Raw genomic sequence first — 23,142 nt, forward strand, 5'->3', positions numbered from 1 at the left:
GTCCCAGAGTTGGTACTGATATGCATGCGTTTGACTACCAGATAGAAAAAGTGGAAAGAGGATATCCTTTTGCTCAAACTATATGATATATACATATATTCCTTCGGAATTAAAGTCTACGAGTGACAGAATCAAACAGTTCATCATATCTGCGAAATCAGGGTTTCTGTTGTTGTAAACAACCAAATCATCGACTTCAATGTTTATAATAAAGTGTATTTATTGACTTTGAAGATAAAATATTTTAGAGTATGAACAATGATTACATAGAATAGAAATTAGCAAATGATGGTTGGCTGTTGTGTCAGATTACATATTTTATAGGGTCTCAAATATTCACTTTTCATTCGAATTGATTCACTCCACTAAATCTGATTACATCAAACCATACTTCATCAACACCGAGGTTCATGGACCAATATAGACAATGCAAATATACTTGTTGTATACCAAAATATTACCGCTTATTTTGATTCACTTGTTTCATGATTCACGTAAATTGGTTACATAATGTTAGTCATTTTTTCTTCTTCTTGTAATTCAACTTTAGCATGGATATATTTGTAGATGAAACTAGTAAAAATTCTCGTTATGAAAAAGTATGTTATCTTGGTGAAGGTCAATTCGCTAATGTATTCTTAGCTCAAGATAATAATAGAAATGGACAATTAGTAGCTATTAAAAAGGTAAATGTATTGCTTATTACTTACTTTAATAATGAAAAAATGATATCTTGATTTTATATCTTACCGGTCAGTGTTTTAAGCTAAAATTCATCAATCAATCAACAAAATAAAATAAATGTCCAGCTATTTTACATTGAAGATAAATGGTATGATAGGAATAAGAATTAAGCCTAATATTTGAGTATTAATTCTATTAGATAATGCATAGCTTATAATTGCCATCGTCTACTTGTTAAATAACTTTAAGTCTTATTTATTCTTGTATTCAATAGTTTGCATGTAAGCGTGTAGTTATATTAGAAGAAAGAGCTATTCAACTAATTATTTGTCATATCCTCTAATATCAGTTCAGTTAAGGGCTTATGTTGCCCCTAAATGCCTTGGTACAGCCGAGAGTGGGAAGAGTCCGCTCTCCTACACGAAATGCTCTAACATGGCCACGCGTATATAGCCTCTGCCAAGGAAGTCCTACTCACTGCCTTTTCCTGGCGGGGATGTTGTTTACGAAATTGAGAGGACGGAAAGCGAATGTCCGGCGCTTTAACCGTGTTGGTGGACACGGAAAGTTCACCTAGGGGAGCTGGAAAACCCCTGATTCCAAAACAATGCCACACATGGGCTCCAGTATCCTGAGGGGAAAAATGGCGTATGAATCAATCGTTGGTCATCGGCTACCATAGAACTGCATCTCCTTACGATGCTCCACTGCCTTCTGGATCAGACCTTTGAGTCAAAGGCTCCGGGTGTGGCCCCTTAAGAAAACCACCTGCTTCGGTTTTGGCACCTGGGCACTTTCACAGCTCTGACACAAATCAAATGAGATTTGTGTGGCGCATATATATCTGGTTCACCCTTGTACCAATATTTATGTTTAATTAAATAGATAAGGGCTTTTGTCGATTACTCGGCCAGATGAACAACCATCACTTCACGGCCACATTGTATTATTACATTTCCTTTGTTAATCGGCACTCTATTTAATGTATTGAGACGAGTAGTATAATATTAAAACTTGTGGGATTATCGTACGTATGATTATTATTTATATTTTTATTCTATAGTTAACAGACGTTTAGACTACTGTTTTTTTATATTCTCTTTTTATGCTTTCGTTTAATTCATGAATCGTTGTCATGCTTATGATCATTCCAAATTTATTATTAATTACTCTTCACCTACTCTGGTGTCATATCGGGTTGACTAAGCTATGTAGACTTGGTCAGATATTTCAAGCATACTATTGTTTGAGTTTCCAGTTGTGATTGAGTCTTCGTCTTCTGATTGATCGCTGGGTTATAAGACAAATTAAGACTTTGATTTTTGTTCATTGGTCGATGTACGTTGATCGGTAACTAGAAGGTGACTGATCCTACTGACAATATAAGTAAACTAACTGAGGAAAAAGTGAGAGAGGAAGAGCAATCATACAACTGCATGCTTGTCATTACATCTCGACCACACACAATCCAATCAAGCAAATTCGTTTTCTTTCCCCAACATAACATAACGGAATTTCATTCCTCAAATTATAAAATCCTTACACAAAATAATGTCATGTTACGATAATAATTTCTATATATATCAGTTTCTACTAGGAATATTTTATAAAAATGTCTTATAAATGTTTTCAGTTAAGAAGCTTTAGTAAAATTTCTTAGTAAAAATGGAGATATCTAAACTGCAGAGTGGATATTTTACCTTCAACTCGTCACTGTGACAACTGAGCTAAACTAGTAGCGAATAGGTTATGATTACTACGTAGGTTGTGAATCGACCTTCCATTTTTCGATTTTCTCCCATAATTAAAACGACTATCATGAAAAAAGTGGAACATTTTTCTACTATTGTATTTCAATCAATAATAATTATTTGCTTGAACACATACAATTGAACTGTGGTTCCTTATTTTCCCCACTAGTTATAATATTGTTGGACAGAGAAATATATATATATATATATATATATATATATATATATATAGAGAGAGAGAGAGAGAGAGAGAGAGAGTTTAGCAAAACATTTTTAATATCTAAACCTTTTTGTGGTCTATTTACTTCTTCTCGTAAACATTCCCGGACTTGGAAATATTTCTAATAACCTAGACTAGAAGTATTACTAATTATTTGTTTAAATTTAAAGAAGTGAGCAATGACAGGTTAAAGGTTAACAATAACCAATCAACATTGAGGACTACAGGACAAGCTGTGAGCCATATGTGGAGAAACTCGAACACTTCACTTATATCCGAAGTTTGTGCTGATGATGTCGTTCAGAGGAACGATGAAAGCTGCACGACCAAAACGTCCAGCTCAAAGAACGAAACTCCATCAAAGGCACGAAAGAAAAATGCAAACATTTCGACACATGCTCAAAGTCACATATATAAATGACAAAGTACGTAAAAAGATCAGAATAATTCATCTGTTTAAAAGTAAATCGCATAGTTGTGTAATACAAAGGAAGCCACTACAATAGTGATATTAAAATTGCTACCTTAACCCATAAAGTTGACACATATATTTTTAAACAACTTCATTTTATCTATCCTAAAAGTCTGGTTCGTTTAATTCCACCACATTACCACAATAGCACATGTGCATTCATTCTTTCTCTATCACCAATCCATATTTTCTTTTCGAATCGTATCTATTATGACGAATAGTGTTATTATTTGTACTACTCTAGGATTTGTTTAAGCAACTCCATCTCGTTGTGCTAATGAGGTCCTAGGTTCTACTTCACGTATGACTGATTAACATTACCATAAGGAAATAGAAAACACAATTCATTTTCATATATATTGTATATGTCGCTTTATCATATCCCAATTAGTTTCATTTTTAAATTTCTGTTAGTCACTGAAATGGGAAGCACATACAAAGTTTTGATCTACTGTTCATTCAGTACTTTATAGCATAACTCACCATTTCAAATCCCGGTCCAGTATAGTTTGAGCAAATAGTAAGCTTCGGTAATTGTTTTACGTGAATAGTGTGACTTCATTCTCAGTACAAAATGCCTGCACTTAATTAATGAGCTTCTTAGTGATGCAAAATTTCTTCAAATTGATGGTTTAATAATTTTGTGTAGTAGTGTAGTGAATAGAACACTGGTTGGGGACAATCAAATGTATTTGAGCAAATATTACAGACTATCTCAGTAAATTCTGATTACCAAACAATGAACAGTCAATTTGCAAATTAACAACCAATTGTTTCAATCTTCACTGTTTCTTCTCTTATTCCATGGCTCATGCATTTTCCAGACGATTGCGCTTGATTTGAGTTCTTTTGTCATGGATTTTCTGCCAAAATACATTCTATGTCTGACCCACACCATATACTACTTATATGGATATAAGTAGACCACACCACAGTAGTATTAGTGTAGTGAATGAAAACTTGGTGAAGATAACCAATTTACTGCTTAATGCAAAATTACAGTGCATTTGTTAAATATGAAAACTTTACATTCAACACTTCATTTACACATCTCATATCAGGTGTCGCTTACAGACTTCATCGTCCCTTCCTTCTGTTGTCATGTAATCCACTTTTGATTGGTGTTACATACTACTTATGTCGACAGACATAAGTAGCATACACCACCGTGGTAGTAATCCGTATGGATCGATTTCATTGTCAGTAATATATGTCTGTGTTCATCTTTTTCCAAATTTTGTATTTTAGTGGTATTTCACTCCACAATTTTAGTTGTTCATCCTAAATTTATCTCTACGTGTTCATGTTTCATTATTGCTCGCTGTATTATTATTATTATTATTATTTCAAAATACTTCCTTACCAGCTGTGCTAATACCATGTCTCTGGGGGAATTTAGCGAATGTACATTTGTTGTAGTGTCATGATTTCATATTCATTCAACACTTTTCATTAATAGTTATTTATATCATCCATTTTATTTGTTTTCTCTAGGTTAAAGCAGGTCCACGTTGGGTATTAGCTGATGGCATGAATTTATCTGCTATTCGAGAAATTAAAATTCTTAAGGAAATTGATCATCCCAACGTTTTGACTTTGCTTGATGTGTTCAGTCAGGATAGATGTATTTGTTTGGTATTCGATTTTATGTCATCTGATTTAGAAGCGTTAGTACATGATCCAACAGTTGTTCTGATACCAGCACATGTTAAAGCTTTAAGCTTACAGGTGATCTAATTATTTTCTGTCTAAATTGTATTAGAGCAGTAAGAAATTGATGAAAATGTATCATTCATGTATTTTTATGATTTTATTTATCTTGTATGACATGTTCCTGAAATCTCGTTTCATAAGGGCGATCACTTTTAGTTGTTGATAATACTTGATCTGTTGGGCAAAAGCTAGGGGTAACCAAACTATAATGCGTCATCGATTCACCAATTTATTAACTATTCGGCCGATCCATGTTGGTAGATGCAGACTACTTGATTAGAGTTGTCATGGTAACCGTAATCAATGATTGCAAACCTTGCTCGAGATAACGCAAAATCATCCATAATCGAACAAATTCATTCATTATTTTTATCTTTAAATTTTGAACTCAGCATTCCCTCATGGATGCGTACCTTTCCATTCTGTCTTTTCGTACCACATACTCTATGCTTTGTCTTTCTCAGTATCATTGCTACTACATTGTATCGATCTATTTTATAATTCATCTTATTATCTTCATTTCGTCGTATTATTGTAGTATGGCAACTTAAGCTAGCATATATTTGTGCAGGCTCTACATTTATTTTGACTGACTAACCAAATCGGTCTATAAATCCACTGCCGTTAAACCTGCTATTTGTTTGTAATCTTATGTACTTGACTCTAGTAACTTAGATTCCACTGTATCATTTTTGTACTCTAATGAGAACCTGATTTGTTTCTCACCTGCTATCCATCCTGCTACTATTTGTGTGATTTATGATTTTTTCTAGTTTACTCTTAAGTGATTCAGTTATCTGTTTTCAAATATTTTACGGGTATAATGACATAAATAAATAATCATTCCATTTTCATTGGTTATCTTTACGTTATACAGGAACTATCAGAAATAGTTTTCAAATGACTTGATGAAGGAATCCTATAAAATTGTGTGTCTGTTTCGTTTTTATGTAGTTTACTACTGAATGTCATCATCTATAAACCTTCATATTTTCATAGTTGAATGCTTCTACATAAGATTCAGAGCAGTTTTCAGTTCAATGTACATTTAGGCTATGTATTTTATTACAGCCATCACTTCATTGTTAGGATCGAATTCTGTTGACAGTTATAAGTTATTTACATTTCCGCAATATTTTATGATTGGATATTTATTAAGGAACAATAGCTTATTTTTTAAAAAAACATTCCTTTTTGTGTTGCTTCAATATTTTACAAAATGTTTGTATTCTCTTAATCCAGCTGCTTCGAGGTGTAGAATATTTACACGCCAACTGGATATTACATCGAGATTTGAAGCCCAACAATCTATTCCTCAGTAAACAGGGTAAAGTGAAAATAGGTGATTTTGGTTTAGCTCGTCAATTTGCCAGTTCACCTACTCGACCAATGACACATCAAGTGGCTACTCGTTGGTATCGTGCTCCTGAATTATTTTATGGTTGCACTTTGTATGGTGTCGGTATTGATATATGGGCTGTTGGATGTATTATAGCGGAATTTCTTTTGAGAACTCCTTTATTTCCGGGTGACTGTGATTTAACTCAGTTGGCCAAAATATATGAGGTATGGAGAGAGTTACCGTATTATTCATTTTGTCTTTCAATATTATTGTTTTACAAGTAATAATAGTTTTAATCTGATCTCCTAGAAAATAGATTCGTGTCTTGAAATTTTTCTTGATTTCAGTTCATACCAGACATTCATGCAAACCTGCTTAAACCATAGCACAATGTGCTGGGCACCAAAATCAGTCTACTAGGGCCGTTATATCATTTGAGAAATGTAATGAACATGTAGCACTGCTACATTGTCCTTTTTACTGATGCTAACCAACAAAAACTATATTCCAGTTTTTTTTAATCTATCATTAGTTCCTACTCATCAACTAAACTGGTGTAATTGTTACTATGATTTCTTGCATAATTTCCATTAAAGTGTTTCAGTTAAACAATGTAACGATAGTTTCGAAATATTTGTTAATAAATTTTTAATGAGTTAGTAAAGGAGTTGGTATTACTTGGTAAAGAAGTTGTCATAATTGATTAAAACAATGAAACACGTAATCATTATTCACACGGTTGATATTTTTTTTAAAAACACTCAATGATGGTAATGTTATCTCATTTATAAAATTACTTACTATTTCATGTTTTCGACGCTTTTTTTATTGTCACTATAGATCACAGGGACACCAGAGGATGATACATGGCCTGATGTTTATCGTTTGCCTAATTATGTAAAATTTGAACATCGACCAGGCATACCATTCTCACAGATATTTACCGCAGCTAGTACGGATCTTATAAATTTACTAGAGACTTTGTTAAATTTAAATCCAGATGCACGTGGAACTGCTGCTGACGCGTTACAATCATCCTATTTTACATCAAAACCATATCCTACACCGGAAAATGAATTACCACAGCCTAAAGTTAATCGAACTGTCGCTAGTTTACTGCACCAGCATGAGCACCAACGTGGTTTGCATAATCCTTTAGATCCTGGTCTAGCCAAACCGTCACGATCAGATGTAATAGTTCCTAGTTTAAAATTAGAATCAACTAATGTAAGTACACCAACACCAACTACAACCAATCGCAAAGTAACTCGTTCTTTGAAAAAATCAATGGAACCGGATGATTCAGTATCGCCGTCATTACTACCTACTTGTGCTAAACGATTGCAATTGTGAAATGTCTGTGTAATATTTTCCATTGGTTTACAGACACACATATTTTTGTACATTATCCTTATTCAATTGTGTTCAACAAAATGTTTGTTTGTTTTGTTCTTGTATAGATTTTAATATTTCATTCTCATTTCTTTAGTATTGGTGTGTTATCTTCACATTACCAACTTATGTAGATTAACTTCGTACTGGTAATTGACTTGAACAACCATGAAATTGATCTTACCTTCGATTCAATAATAGTTAAGTCATGACACGCATTATTATTACATAAGGTTTAGTTCAAGCAAGCTTGTCTTCCAGTCAAATGATTAGGCAGATAGAACAGATGAATAAACGTGTGAATTTATGTATTAGGTGGATGAAAGTCAAACGTATATATGTATCTGAGTCATCATCTATTTATATGAATAATTTCTTGAACTAATAATGCAGTATCTAGATTTGGTTCGCCAAGGTCGTCAGACATTCATAAATACATATGTGTACACAGGTAAGAGGTCTACAACTATTTATAAAAGTGAGTACAAATAACCAATAATTTCGATTGGTTCATGATCTCAATCAGATTCACCATTCCCTATAACCTCGTACCGATAATTAACATGTACTTATTTATCTAAACACATAAATATTGGTGCAAGGGGGCACCAAATATATATGCGCCGGTGACCATACCACGTTGAAAGCACCGGTTCTCGTCCAATCACCGCAATTATCATGTACTCATTGGTTACTAGCTTAGAGGGAATTTCTGGAGATCTAGTAAGAAGCCATAAATCTGTACATTTCAAAAGTACTTTGACGTTTGACTATTCTCCAGTCTACATCGATTCTCAAGGTACATTATCTTAAAATGAAGCACATAAGCTAAGTAATTAATTACATCCATAACAACATTTTATGATAGCGGAAGAATAATAATGTTTCATGTGTTATAATCAACTTAATAAGTGTATCTTTATTTTGGGTAGCATATTTACAAATTTCCTGTTAAATAAAATAAATGGATTGTAACTACCAATAAATCCTGAAAAAAGCTCCTTTTCCTATTTTGAACTCACCACCTGAATGTGCTTGCATTCAAGCTCAATGAATAACGCATTGAAGTTTGAAGCAGAGGATACTGGGTTCAAGTACTAATATGGACATTAACATTCCAATCCAAGTACAGTCCATTGACAAGTTCCAATAAGAACAAAACGCACGTCCTGGATTCCACTACTTGTCATTATTTATTTGATTTATAAGACGACTAAATGACAATATAGAGGTAATCCACACACGATGCCCATACGTCAACGGAGACTGATTAAAACTTAGTCTTTCATATCAACAAAGGGTTAATTCAAACTTTTACTGTTAAATAACTATAAATCCTTTAATATGGGCGTTTACAAGGCTATAATTCAATATTATGTTACATACTGCTTTAAAAAAGGGATAAGTCTTTTGTAGTGGAAAATATTTTAAAAATCTCAGTTTGAAATCATTGTAACCTTCAAAATAACGTCATAATTTTAGAGTTTTCAATGAAATTTAATTAGATCATTTTAATTTAAAAAAGAAATAACTGGCAGTGAATTAACTGTGAATGGTGAACAAGTACCTACAATACAAACAAACCATATAATGAATGATTTTGTATGCATTAACTATAATGAAATCTTAGATCTTTCGATTGGTGCACTCTAAAATAGAGAAAAAACTAGAGATTTCAAAACCTATCAGATTATGTATATTTTTTAGGAGCATAGATTTTGTGCACTGATAGCATAATATTTGAAACACTTTTCTTTTAACCAGTAGATTACCAGTTTTGAACCTTATAACAGTTAGCTTAAGTAGTATTGCTGTGGTATATACCACTCATGTTAACGGATATACGTAATATGAAACACCAATCAAGAGTGGAATACATGACAACAGAAGATTGAATTAAAAACAACAGAAATGTAAACAGAGAGTAATTGTGATAACAACAGGAATGAAGTCTGTAAGCGACAACTGATGGGAGATCTGTAAATGAAGTATTGAATGTATAGTTTACATATTTCATGAAAACACTGTAATTTTGCATTAAGCAGTAAATTGGTTATCTTCACGAAGTCTTCGTTCACTACATGTGTAGTGTTCACATGAAGAGTATGGCTCTGTGTCAGAAATAAATCACAAGTGAAGCAAAAATAGTTATCGAAAATTACAATAATACAAAAATCACTCCACTAATCATTTCTAATGTATTCTCAGCACAATGACACGCTGGCAGTTCACTTAGTCTACTGAAATATTTCATTTTTAGTTTTTCTAAATCACATCTATAGAAATATATTACTGCTAAGAGAAACATGACAGTTATCACTAAAATAAACTGATGTCATTGTTTTTATCTGGACCATAACTAAATAACGAGGTGATGATAATTGACAACCTGTTTTCTACTTTCCAATAGCAAACAAATAGATATAAATTTGGAAATCTGTCTAACTGATTGTTTGTTACTGAGAAGCATAAAATTTTATTTAAAATAAACCTTGGTCATCAATCTAATGGAATATATAAGATTTAGGTATTTTTTGTGCTAAACTGTTTGTCATAGACTGTTATTCTGACCCGCTTTTGTAGTTTACAGTCTATTTATTTGAGTTCACCATGATTGCTCTAACGAGTAATTAGAGATGTTGATTGACATGACTCAAATGTCATTCTTCTACTATATCGTGAGTTTAATAATTATTCGTAACCGTTTATTCGAAAAACTCTGTCTTCTTTCTTAAGTCATACTCTCTATACACAATCATTCTTACTACCATTGTTACTACTACTAGTACGCTATTCATCTTTATACTTTTGTCTGGCTGTGTTGATGTAATGCGATAATTTGGGTCAACTCGTAAATCCTCAATGTTCCATTGTGATAATTAGAAGTATTTGAATTATATCCTATAACTATGTTTTAATATAATGGGAATTTCTCAGTATTTGAATTATTATACAAACTAGAAATCCCAGAAATAATACAATTTAAACTAAGAAGAACTAGGTTAGCACGAATGAACGTATTGTATTTGGAATTCAAAATCAGACAGTCATCGAGTACAAAGGAATCATTAGTTCATACAAACACATCTATTTTACTTTTAATTGCACCGTTCACAGTTTCACTTGCTTTGCTCTGAGTAACGATAAGCAAACAATAGGGTATGAATTTAAAGAATACATATAAGAGTTGGGCAATGGTGATCAAAATAATTAAAACATTGATACTTTTAACATTTTCCTACGATAGATGCCTTTAACAAAAAAAACTAACGGCCGTCAAATAGTTGATCAATTATTTATGTAATTATATTAGATTTAAACCTGGAAAAAATTTTTAATTATTCACTCGAAAATTTGGAGTTTATTTTAATTTATAAAAATTTAACTCCTGTTTTTTTTTAATTTAAGAGTAATGACAGAATATCGCCGTGTTATTGATCAGTCGATCATTCGTTTCATAACTACTGAATTTACGTAATATATTGACAGATGTAATGATTAATATACTAGACACAAAATTTCAATGAATCCGATTGATTAAATAACTACAAGAAATGAGGTGAAAAAATTTATTGTTGTATTGTATATCCTATTAAGAATAAATTATTTCAAAACTAATCATTTAAAATATTCAGAGAAAACTTTAGTTTAGGCTCATATATTCTAATCCTCTAGACCGCTGAGCTAGGATCTAACAGAGTTAATGTTTCAATACAATCAGTCCACGATATTGAGCGACCATTGTAACGCCATGGTTCAGTAGTTATAGAGTTCAACTTCTAGCCACTAGCTCTCAAGTTCAAACCTTGCATCACTGATTTCAGTATATTCCTCCGTGAAGGATCACTAGCAAAGCAGATGAGTTAGTTAAAATTTTAAACAATTAACATAGTATTTTTTAGTAATCTCTAATAGAAATAAGAAATACATATTAAATGAACACCGGTTTAAATATATAAATTTTCTTGGAATAAAATGAAAGAAGACCTGTCATCATTAAGCATTGGCAAACGAACCTGTACATAAAATCCATGAGTATCTATATATTCTACCAACTTAAACGTGAGCTCTTCATTAACGACAGTATTTGAAAATTTCAGATCTTTTAAAGTCATAATCTTAAATTATTGCACCATATATATTTACTTTTATTTACATTGGCTATGAGATATTTATTTCCGTTAGCGCTTTTTTAGCAAGGTTGTTTTCTATGGGATGGTATTACTGACCCCATGCTCAGCCCTCCTCCTTTACCAGGGCTTGTGACCGGCAGTAGCCCTTGAAAAGCTACAGGTGGAGTTGGATGGAGAATGAAGATGGGCGGCCTATTCTCTTCCACGAGTGGTAAGGGGCATAAGAAAGTAATTATGAAAGATTTATATTTTTGAATTTCATTCAATTGATTTGTCTTAATATTACCTTCTTTTTAATGATACTTTTCGGTGTTCGATCAATTCAATCATTTCTCTAATTCATCTGACATTATTCAGTTATAGTTCGTTGACTTCTTATTAATTTTTTAAAATCAATATTTACCTTAAAAATATCGAAGTATATTGATTTCCAATATACAATCATTATTGGCTCATATGTTAAATAGAAAGTTTTGGGTAATCAAGGAGAATATTTATTTTTTACACTTACAAATTCTGACTTAATTTCAATGGAAATGTTATTAAGGTGAAAAGACAATAACTAGATAGAAAAGTGTTTTTTATGTAAAATACACATGATGGTATCATATTCGACTAAACGTATTCGCTGTTTAATTGGAACTTGAAAGAAGTTAGTAATTTAATGGCAAATTGAACTGAAATCAACTGAAGAATCATTGAAAACTAAAGTTTCGTCCTACATTAGGATTCAATAACCACAAAAGATGGTATAATTGGGACCATTATATCTGGAAACATATTAATTACTCACTTTGTAAGAATCTCATGGTCCCCATTTTCCAACTTGAGTTGGTTCCTAAAATAGTTGACTAGATCGATCACACATTCCTGCTTAAAATCTATATCGCGAAGCTTGAACCAGAAAATTGTTCTTCCAATCTGAGACTGCAAAATTCAGTTACTATTTTGATCATATTAGACATCAAATCAATCGACTCGATGATGCACAGAAATATTTATGAATCAATTATTAATTTAAATTCACTTATTATTGCTTGTTTGAAACTTCACATTGATGTTTAGGACTGCAACTGGTCAGTCTCTTATTGCCATATCCATCTTTGCTTACAATGCTTGTGAATTAAGGCTATATCGAGGCAATACGCACAGTATACACATATGCCAATAAGTGACTGACCAGTTGCAGTCCTAAACATCAATGGGAAGATTCAAACAAGTAATACTAAGTGAATTTAAACTTCACCCCATCGCACAAGCAAGTGACTATCAGGACTCAGTGGCCGAGTGGATAACGCGATGGCTTTTGAAGCGAGGGTACTGGGTTCGAATCCCAGAGTGAACATCAACACACGCGGGTACATCCAGCTGACGAGTCCGACATAGGACGAGACGCGCGTCCTGGATTCCACTGCTAGCCACTATCCATCTTTGCTTTCAATTATTAATTTATTTATAATTTCAGCATAGTTTCATAACATATATGATTAGTGTGATTTATCGGGAATAAATTAGTCAACAAACCGTTGTTCCGCCCTTTTAAATATTACATAACTTGTTCTATATGACCAACTAAAAGGTCAGTGATGCATACGTTAAGACTGTTCAACTGTTCATATCGTACTTGAAAGATACTACTGATCTCTTTTAATGTTGTTAGTAATCACCACCATTTCATAGTTGAAAATGAGTATTATTACTATGAATTTAATATCACTTTTGTGATAAAGACAAATAAATGATAAAAAGATATGGTAACTAATGAAACTAGTTGACAAGGAAATTAGAGAAGAATTCACAAAAGGTATATTGTTACATTAATATCCATAAATTGGAATATGTGGTATCATATTTATTTGTTTCATTTTAATTGTTATTTATTTTGCGTTTACCACAAACGGGATATAAATAAATATAAATATTATGTTGACTCTTAAACACTGGCATCCATACCTATACTACAAATATACATACATACATACAAACATACATACATACTAACGTACATATGTGCATACAAATATACATACATCTATTCACAAACACACAATCAAATCCATGAATCCCTGAAGAACTACTACAATAACAACATATATAATCCCTGTTATATGATCTATACACGAATCAGCTCATTGTAATCTCTAAGTATATAAGTTGAAAGGAAAATAATACAAAGAAATAAAATGCTCTAAGTTAATCTTTATACAATAGTAAATAAGTAAACAGGTATTGAAAAATAACAAATAAACTTTGAAAAATAAAGATAAAAATGAAACTTCAATAGATTTTCCTTTTTAGTAAAATAATAGGGTTCTGGGTTAGTTTTTTTTTTCCTGTTTAATAGAAATAAATAAATAAATGAAAGGAAATTACAAAGCTAAAAACAAATAATATGGTAAAGCATGCTGAAATGAATCATAATCAGTGAGCAGTAATCGATTAAATAATTCCTGACAGTTATTTAGGTTACTTAGTTACTACAGCTAAATAGTACTTAGAAATTAAGGAATAATCGTCAGTTGTTTCATTTTAGCTTGATAGACTTCCACCATGTGAATCCATGATCTTAAAATTGAATAGAACCCTAGACCTTCTGGTTTCCAGATGGGTCAGTTGCTCTTAGATTGGCATTTGATGGGCTATATGTTATAGTCAATTCATAACATTAAATTCATTTAGTATTGTTTGTTTGAATCTTCCCATTGATTTTTAGTACTACAACTGTCTAGTCTCTAATTGGCATGTGTGCATACTGTGCGTATTGTCTCGATATAGCCTTAAATCACAAGCATTGTAAGCAAAGATGGATAGTGGCTAGCAGTGAAATCCAGGATTCACGTTTAGTCCTATTTGAGACTCGTCAGCTGGATATAGCAGCATCTCAGAGTTGATGTTCACTCTGAGACTCATTATTGATGGCTGTTTAACTATTGATATTATTTAACGACTATTGAATGTCTCAGTCCCATCTAATAGCAAAGCTAAGTCCTGTTTGTGTTTCTATGTTTGACTACTTATTATCACTAAGATCACCTACCATGCTTAAAACTACTTTAGGTGTTTTGTTTTATTTAAAACATTGACATAAGCTCAAATATAATCATTATCTAGGTAATGGAAGCTGTAAGGAAGTCGATTTGTTTAAGAAGGGAAGAGAAGGGTTTGAGGTCGGAATGAAGTTAAATTACTTAGTCATAAAAAAATCATTATTTATTCACTCTTAAATTTCAGTATAATGATAACATATATAATTCGTGAATCATAGATTTTGTCAGTTCAACAGATGGATCATTTCAATTTAAGGTTATTCATAGAAATGACTGAATTCTTCAAAGATTGCTTCGCTATCTAATTTTGATAATAATAATAATCGTGATTTCAATTTAAATCCATCGAATCATTAAATTCACTTTAGTGTAATTTTTACGACAGTTTGAGAATTTAAAAAGTGATTTCAGATTATGCAAACACAACTACACAGCTTCACTGTGATTTGTAAAATGAGTTATTCTTCAGAAATAGTCAACCCAAAAACTTAAAGAATATTAGATACTATTAAATACAAAACCCAATTACAAGTCAGCTTCCGTTAGTAACAATATATTTTACTTATTTAATGAGTAATGACTACTATTATTGAGCAGCGCAGTAGATAATAATCTGCTGTTCAAAGCTCTTGAGTTCGAGTTACAATATAAATATAACAACAAGGGAATTGAAGCACACCTAGTTAACAGTTGACATTAAGCACAAATGATAAATTCTAAATTTCACTACTGAACACTATTCGAATTATTGTGTAAATAATGTTTATTAACATTCTAATTCTCTTATTGTAACAGTATTAAAATTCATCACATGCGACTTAACTAATGCGAGTTTGTTTTTCTTATTGCAGGGCAACAAAGAGTAAATGCACTGGAAGAAGAGGAACAAGCCCTACGCGATCCAGACCTGCAGAACAACGAATAAAACTATTTTGTAATAAGTTTCCTCTTTTGTGCTCGGACAGCGTCTTTCAATTTCAAAAATATATTTGTTGTGCCAGTACACTGTGTTCTTACTTCAGAGGCACTTACCCGTTCTAACTGTTGTGTTGTTGTTTTAGATGGTTCCCGCTTCCAAGTGAATGTCAATATATAACGTGCTACATTATATTGAATACGTTTTTCTAATCAAGCAAACTTATATTCTCTATCCACAAAAGTGTATTTATGTGTTTACATCATAATGACCATTAGAATAGTATGAATATCGTTAGGTCATCATGAATATTAATCTTTCACTGTAGTAATTTGTTTTTCTAGGTAAACTATGTAATTTTTGTCTATTTATAGTAGTATCCTATGGGTTAAATATTGAAAGGATTTTAACAAAAGCAATTAGACCATTCAATAATTAAGAATGTAAATTATAAGAAATTGTTTAAAATATGTTATTAAGGTTTACATTGTAAATTGTAACTTTATAGTACATTGCTATATTCCTCTTTATGCATTTATCATTCTAATCGTTTAAAGATCCCCATCATATTAAAAGACTAATATTTGAACGAAGAATATTCTTTTCGATAAATTCTCTTCAGGCTCTACAATTATATAGTCCGAATTAATAATCCGAAAAAATGGCCAGGTCAAAGGCAAAGTACATCGTTTACAGTATGTAAATTTAAGATTGTCAAACCAAATAGAATAAAATTGTTAATGTTGATATCACTCATATAGAATGTTAACTTGAATCTGTATATATGTTAAGTGAAAATTTAAGGTCTGTGATCAGAATAAATGTGGGTCAGATGGGGTGAGAGAGATATGATAGTGCTAATATTAATCAGTCGTATAAAAAACTTGTAACAAACTCATCACTAGAAGGGGGTTTTTGTAGAGATTGTAGTAGTTTTATATGGTTGAGATCATGAATCAATTGAGGCTAAACCACCATGGAAAACCTGGGAGCACTGAACGACCGTTTCGTCCTATTGTGGGACTCCTCAGCAATGCGCATCCACGAGCTAGCACTTAACCGATAGACCACTGAGAGGGCATCCAACGGTGTTAATGTCTAACTTCAACCAATCCACGAAATTGAGCAACCATTCACCAATGTCTTCAGTGAGTTGACATCTCCCAACAGACCTGGTTGAACTCCACGGGTTACTGCTTCTCACTAGAACTCCAGGAAATACCTCATGGAGCCAGTGACTAGTGAGCATATGATCATTATCACAAGGGGGTCGTGGATGCGCACTTCTGAGGAATCCCACAACAGGACGAAACGGCCGTCCAGTGCTTCCAGGTTTTCCCTGGTGGTCTAGCTTCAATTCACTCATGATCTCAACTATATAAAAACTCAGTAACTATTAAAGTTTAATTTGGACTAAAATAATATTTTTCAAATAATGTAATAAGAAGACGAAGATTATCAGAACCATGTGATATATGAGCGCAATACATTTCGAACAATCTGATTACACATATACTTGTTAAGAACATTTATATATAAAAATAAAAGGTCAACTAGACTGGAAATGGGGGTAAGATTAGACAAGGATAATAATAATAATATGAAAACAATTTGACACCTTATCACTCTGGATAATAAGCTAATATTACCAGGGTAGGTTTGAGGTTTCCATTTCCAGTCTAGTCTTATTACACTATCGAAATTTATCAAAGGGACTAATTGCTTTAATAATATTTGATTGTTTCACATTTCAGTCAACTACTGAATATTCTTCTAATTGTAATTTCCTATCTCCTATACATACCTACATAAACAGTTCAGCTTGAGAAATGCAAACATTTGTTATACATTTTATAAATTTTCTTGTTTGACTAAAGAATTTTGTTTGTTTGTTTGTTTTGCTTAGCTGATGGTTTGTTTAAATAAACAAACAATTTGTGATTTAGTGAAAATAAACGGTTTCTCATTGTATGTTAAATGAATGTATTTCAATTTTCTGAATGTGTTTCCTTCATTGATTAACCCTGGTTATGTTGCTTTTTTTTTACTTTCGAAAATAGTCCTTTTCATAGAATAATATCAACTACAAAGCCGATTACGTTCAAGAAACATATAACCGATAAGTTGTCTTAGATTAGAGTTCTTCAACAGTTCTCACTCACAACCCGATTCTGAATAAAATCCAGAGTTCGCAGATTTCTCAGCGATCATGATCCATTCAGACCAATCTTATGGTACTTATTTTCCAACATATCCGTATAGTAGCTTAAGTCATCCAGATTTATTACCACATATGAATGTTTAGCTTTTCATGTTATTTCATTGATCCTTACACATTCCCCATCGTCTTCGCTTGTTTTTTTTTTCAATTATATTCATGGTTGCACATTTGTAAAGTATATTTTAAAGATGGAACAATCGTCAGAAAGTTGATGGCCTCTTCATGTATGGATATACGAACACAAACAACCAATTAAATGACGCTATATGTGATCACTGATATCAATTAACGTTGATAAGTACAGAAATTCATTTTACCAGAAAATCATCGAGATTAGGAAATGGGAAAATTCCAAGAATTTCGAAAGATTTCTTGAAGTATAGCAATAAGATATAAATTAATAAGTCTAGATAGACCAGATATGTCAACTCACTCACAAAAAATCAATAAATAGCACGGTCAGTGATTAGAGGAACAAGGTAGAAAGATTGAATACAAGAAAATATGAAGGCAATGAAAGCTAAGAAGCAAACCAATTACAAATACGGATAACGTAAGAAACCCCTGTAAAATACCTAAGAAACTCATTGTTACTTAAGGTGATTTTGCCATTTAGAACGATCATAAAAGCGCATCTATTAGGCCATCTAGCTCAGATAAATTAACAATATCTAAGAGCTTTCTTCTTCTAACTTCACTCTCTTTTCCCATGATATGTTTTTCATTTGTCTAAACTGTATTATAAATTTTCTTAAAACTATATGGAAAGAACAATAGAGTTTATTATACACTTCCAAAAGTATAGAAATGAATAAAATGAGGCTTCATTGTATCCAGTATTACAAAAGCCTTTTAAAATAATAATAATGATAAGTACTGTTTCTTATTTTCATTAATGAAATGTTTTCCTAATTGATTTTTAACATGGAACTCTTTATAAAGTAAAATTATCCCCCACAATTTTATACCAAAGAGAATGCCGGCAAAATATATGTAAAACATGGATTCGGGCTAGCAATGTAATCCAGGGCTTGTGCTTCTTACTACTTGGGACTCGTCACCTAGATCTACACATATGTATTTATATATTCTTTTGATTAGCTAACCTCTAACCAAGTTCAATACTGATTCTCTCAACAATTCATCCTTACGCTTGTCAATATATTTAACTATCACAGAAAAATCAAACATACTTAAAATATTGAATAGTAAATTTGAATAGTCAAAATGAACATCAAATTCATTTCTCCAGTCGATTGATTATTTTGTGGAAATTGTAATAATTTTAATAGTTGAATTCATGAGTCGATGTAAGGTAGACCACCATTGAAAATCTGGAAGCACTGGACGGTCAGTTATTCCTAGTATGGGACTCCTGAGCATTGCGCATCCACGATGCCGCATGCAGGACTCGAACCCAGGACATCCAGTTCCGCCCTTGAACGCTTGAGCTCTAGACGACTGAGCCGGAATCCAACTGTGTGAATGTCTAACTTCAATCAATCCATGATCTTATGCAACTCTTTATCCATTGTCTTAGGTAGATACCTGTCTCCATCCAACACGAACTGGATTCCACTGGTCAAGGCTTCTCACTAGAACTCCAGGAAATCCATTTAGAAGGTAATTACTAGTGAGAACATGATGTTTATTATGCGAATATGGGGTTGTTAGGACTGAATTCATGAGTTGAATTTTCTATGATGGTTTTCAATGGTGGTCCAGCTTAGACAAACTCATTCAACTATTAAGACTTATTATTTATCAGTTTTTTACTATTTTTTTTTAAAAATGGACAGAATATTTTAATCTTAAATTAATTGAATAATTAAATAAAATCTTGATTACAGTTTATGGTGGTCAAGTTGAAAAATTCCAATGCCGTCAGATTTGAATACGAAACTACTTATTAAATTATATGAAAAGTAGATTGATTGACAATTTGATAGATTGATTCAATTGAATTGAAAATTAAGAAACTAGTAAATGATTCTATATTCTTCAAATAATTTTATTATTCAATAATTTACTGAACATCATCTTAACTATTAAATATTTAGGGGGTTTTTTGTGGAGATTTCTAGTAATTCTTTACATATAGTTGAAATTATGAGTCAATTGAAGCTAGACTACCATGGAAAACCTGGAAGCACTGGACGGCCGTCTCGTCCTATCGTGGGACTCCTCATTAGTGCGCATCCACGATCCCGCTTTGTGAGATTTGAACCCAAGACAACAACATTTTAGCAAATAATTTTTTGTTTGATTTATGTTACTATTAAGGAAATGGAGAAAAAATATATATACGACATGGACATTTATCCTTTAGTGAACTAACTTGTAGATCATTGTTTGATATTGCAATGAAAGTATTGAACTATCTTTTAACCAAATAATTATCATTATTCATTTGTGAAATCAAAAATAACAATCAGCTAACCATAAATTGGTTACTCCGTTGCGTAGTTAAACTGTCCTAGTTATATCCCAGTAAGTATGGATTGTAGAGCGTTATGATGTGATATGTTGTTTGTTTAATCACGTGACTTAGGAATGGAAACAATACAGATGATTTTTGGCAATGGTCATATGACATTTTGCTTTACAAATTGTATTTTTGGGTAAGTGGAAAGTGGTGTGTTTTATTGATCATGTGAAAACAATACAATAAGATAAATGGTAGATTCATTATAACTTACTTACGCCGGTTATACCTCATGAAGAAGCATAGGCCTCTCACCAGCATTCTCCATCTAACTACATCACAACACAATCCTTTCCAGTTATTCCCAGTTGCTATTCATTCTTTTAATATCCACTTCCGATTCTCGGTGCACTGTGCTCTTCTACCTTACACTCTTCCGTTCCCCTTCAGGATTCCATGTCACTGCTTGCCTCATGATGCAGTTTGTTGATTTCCTCAATGTGAGTCCTATCTACTTCCAACATCTTTTCCCAATTCGCTCCTCAATTGGAAGTTGGTTTGTTCTATTGCATAATGGGTTGTTGCTGATGGTATCCGGTCAACTAACATTGAGTATCTTGTGTAGACAAATGTTTATATATACTTGTAGTTTTTTTATGTTTGTGGTTGCTCTCAAGGTTTCAGCTCCATACATTAGAAATATCTTGACGTCGGTATTGAAGATTCTGACCTTGATATTGGTTGACAGTTGTTTGGAGTTCCATATGTTCTTCAACTTTGGGAAAGCTACCCTTGCTTTACCAATCATTGCCTTTATATCTGCATCAGACCCTCCACGTTTATTGATGGCGCTATCCAGATACGTGAAATTTTCCACTTCTTCCAGAGTCAATTCATCAAGTGTGATTGGGTTGGTGTTCTCCGTGTTATATTTGAGGATCTAGCTTTTCCCCTTGTGTATGATGAATATTCATTATGAGTGTCATAAAAAACATAGCATTTAAAAAAATAATATATCACTAGTCTATGTGTTCTATTTTGTATTGATATATTTATCTTCAGATAAGTAGAATAATTTACTTACGATATTGATCTTGACTAATGTTTTTCTTGCATAATCTTTACCTACTTCATCTCAAATTACTTCTCTGCATGCTAATTGTTTAGATCTCAATGTTTTATCGTGCTTAACTCGAACATTATAAACATATCTTTAAGATTACTCTCTCCTGTAAACCATTATATGCTCGCGTATTTGACTTGTTTTATTCTGTTATTCTGTAACGCGAAGTCGTTCAAAAATCATACGTGGTTTGGTGGCATGTATATTTCGATAACAATTACCATAAGATCAAATTGGTTAAATGAATAATTGACAAGGTCAAAATTTAGCTTGGGAAGAATGGATAGATTGGTCTGTCCAGATGCTAGAATAACCTATGTAGGATTGATATAGTACCAGCCACTACATGCTCATTGATATGACATTTAATTTTAAAAAGAGTTAAAATATTGCCTTAAAATAAATTCTGCTGTGGTTACACTCTATGGACTAGATAGTTTTATCGTGAAGCTTTCATTGTTATTCTAGACAACATTATCAACAGCAAAATCTTCGAATAGATATAAGCTATTCTGCAGTTTGTGCTGATGAAAATGTCCAGAAAGACAATAGAATTTTCACTTTTGAACTATTCAGCCAAAAGAAAATAACTCCACTGAAATCATTCATCCTGACTACAGATCTTCACTTAAATAATTAATCACTCATTGAAGTAATAATTTATAAGGTAATATAGTCCGACTTGTTCATTATAAGCCCCCTAAAATTTATACATCTTAGCTAAATAAATAAACAATCTTCAAGAGGTTAGAATGCTTCCAATACTTAGTTGTACAGTACGATCTATTTATTTGGATAATATACATGAAGAAAAAAAGCACTAAAACTGTTGGGGATGTCGAATCCCCGGAACTTACTTGATAAATGGCTTAATTTTGTAATTTTATTTTGAAAATTTGAATTTAGCTGTTTTCGCGCCAAAAGCGCTCTTTTTACCTTCACGTCATATTTCCCACTTGTAAACTATCTTAAACGCTATTGGTCCATTGTTTCTTTGAGTGTGCTATTTTATGATGATGCCCAAGGACAATTTGTTGCTGTATATATACGCTTGAGTTTTTCCCCATATAACTCGCTTGTACTCGGCTGATTTCGGGATATATATTCCCCTACTTTGCCTTGGACTTCTTCATCTAGTTAGCGGGGCCTGGGACAACAGATTAGATTAACTTATCGTATCATTGGCCTTTCGTTCGTTACCGCGAAATCGACTTAGTTCAAGCATATCAAAAACACTATTCCACTCAAACAATGGTAATTAAAAATACTATAGCAAATGTTAGAAAGAAATTGAAATATTAAAGACAGAAATAAAATTCAAAAAAGTAATGACTCAAACATGCTCATGACTCCCCAATGTAACTTTTAAAAAAAACAATCTCTAAGATGATCTCTAAAGTGGACGTAATTGTTATCTATTCAGGTGAGTTGTTAGCTCGTGATGAAAACTACATTTGATATGAAGAAATCATCCTAGTTTCTAATGGTTGTTTAATTAAATCCAATCCATGATGTAAAGTATAAAATAAATATGTTGGTTTTAATAGGAATAATATATTTGTAAAATCTCAGCGAATGAATTTAAAGTAAATCCAACGTTTCGCCTGGCATTCTGGTCCAAGCTTTTTCAAGGAAATATTTCCTTGTCAGACGAAACGTTGGATTTACTTCATATTCATTCGCTGAGATTTTACAAATATATT

At 32.3% G+C, this 23,142-nt stretch overlaps 1 protein-coding gene and 2 non-coding genes across 4 annotated transcripts in view; 2 read left to right on the forward strand and 1 right to left on the reverse strand.

The window, feature by feature from the left end:
* Positions 1-525: 525 nt before the first annotated feature.
* On the forward strand, positions 526-7,672 carry Smp_150040.1 (putative cell division protein kinase; the record flags this gene model as incomplete). 2 transcript variants are annotated; one of them, XM_018796547.1, is made up of 4 exons in its annotated part: positions 526-686; positions 4,622-4,855; positions 6,083-6,406; positions 7,023-7,535. In XM_018796547.1, exons 1-4 carry the CDS (start codon positions 552-554, stop codon positions 7,533-7,535), a joined length of 1,206 nt encoding a protein of 401 aa, XP_018651678.1. In that variant the 5' UTR covers positions 526-551. The 2 variants fall into 2 exon arrangements, with proteins under 2 accessions (XP_018651678.1, XP_018651679.1); XM_018796548.1 differs by lacking the exon at positions 526-686 and adding an exon at positions 3,012-3,080 and having other exon boundaries at positions 7,023-7,672.
* Positions 7,673-12,983: 5,311 nt separating this feature from the next.
* On the forward strand, positions 12,984-13,049 carry Smp_tRNA_00420_Gln_TTG.1.1. The gene has a single exon. It is a non-coding gene (tRNA).
* Positions 13,050-22,436: 9,387 nt separating this feature from the next.
* The window catches only part of Smp_tRNA_02024_Pseudo_TTG.1.1, a 1,189-nt gene continuing 483 nt past the window's right edge, over positions 22,437-23,142 (reverse strand). Inside the window, exon 1 of the tRNA in view lies at positions 22,437-23,142. This exon is cut by the window's right edge and continues 483 nt beyond it. This is a non-coding gene — a tRNA.

Source organism: Schistosoma mansoni, chromosome 4, assembly GCF_000237925.1.
Source record: "Schistosoma mansoni strain Puerto Rico chromosome 4, complete genome".
NCBI lineage: Eukaryota > Metazoa > Platyhelminthes > Trematoda > Strigeidida > Schistosomatidae > Schistosoma > Schistosoma mansoni.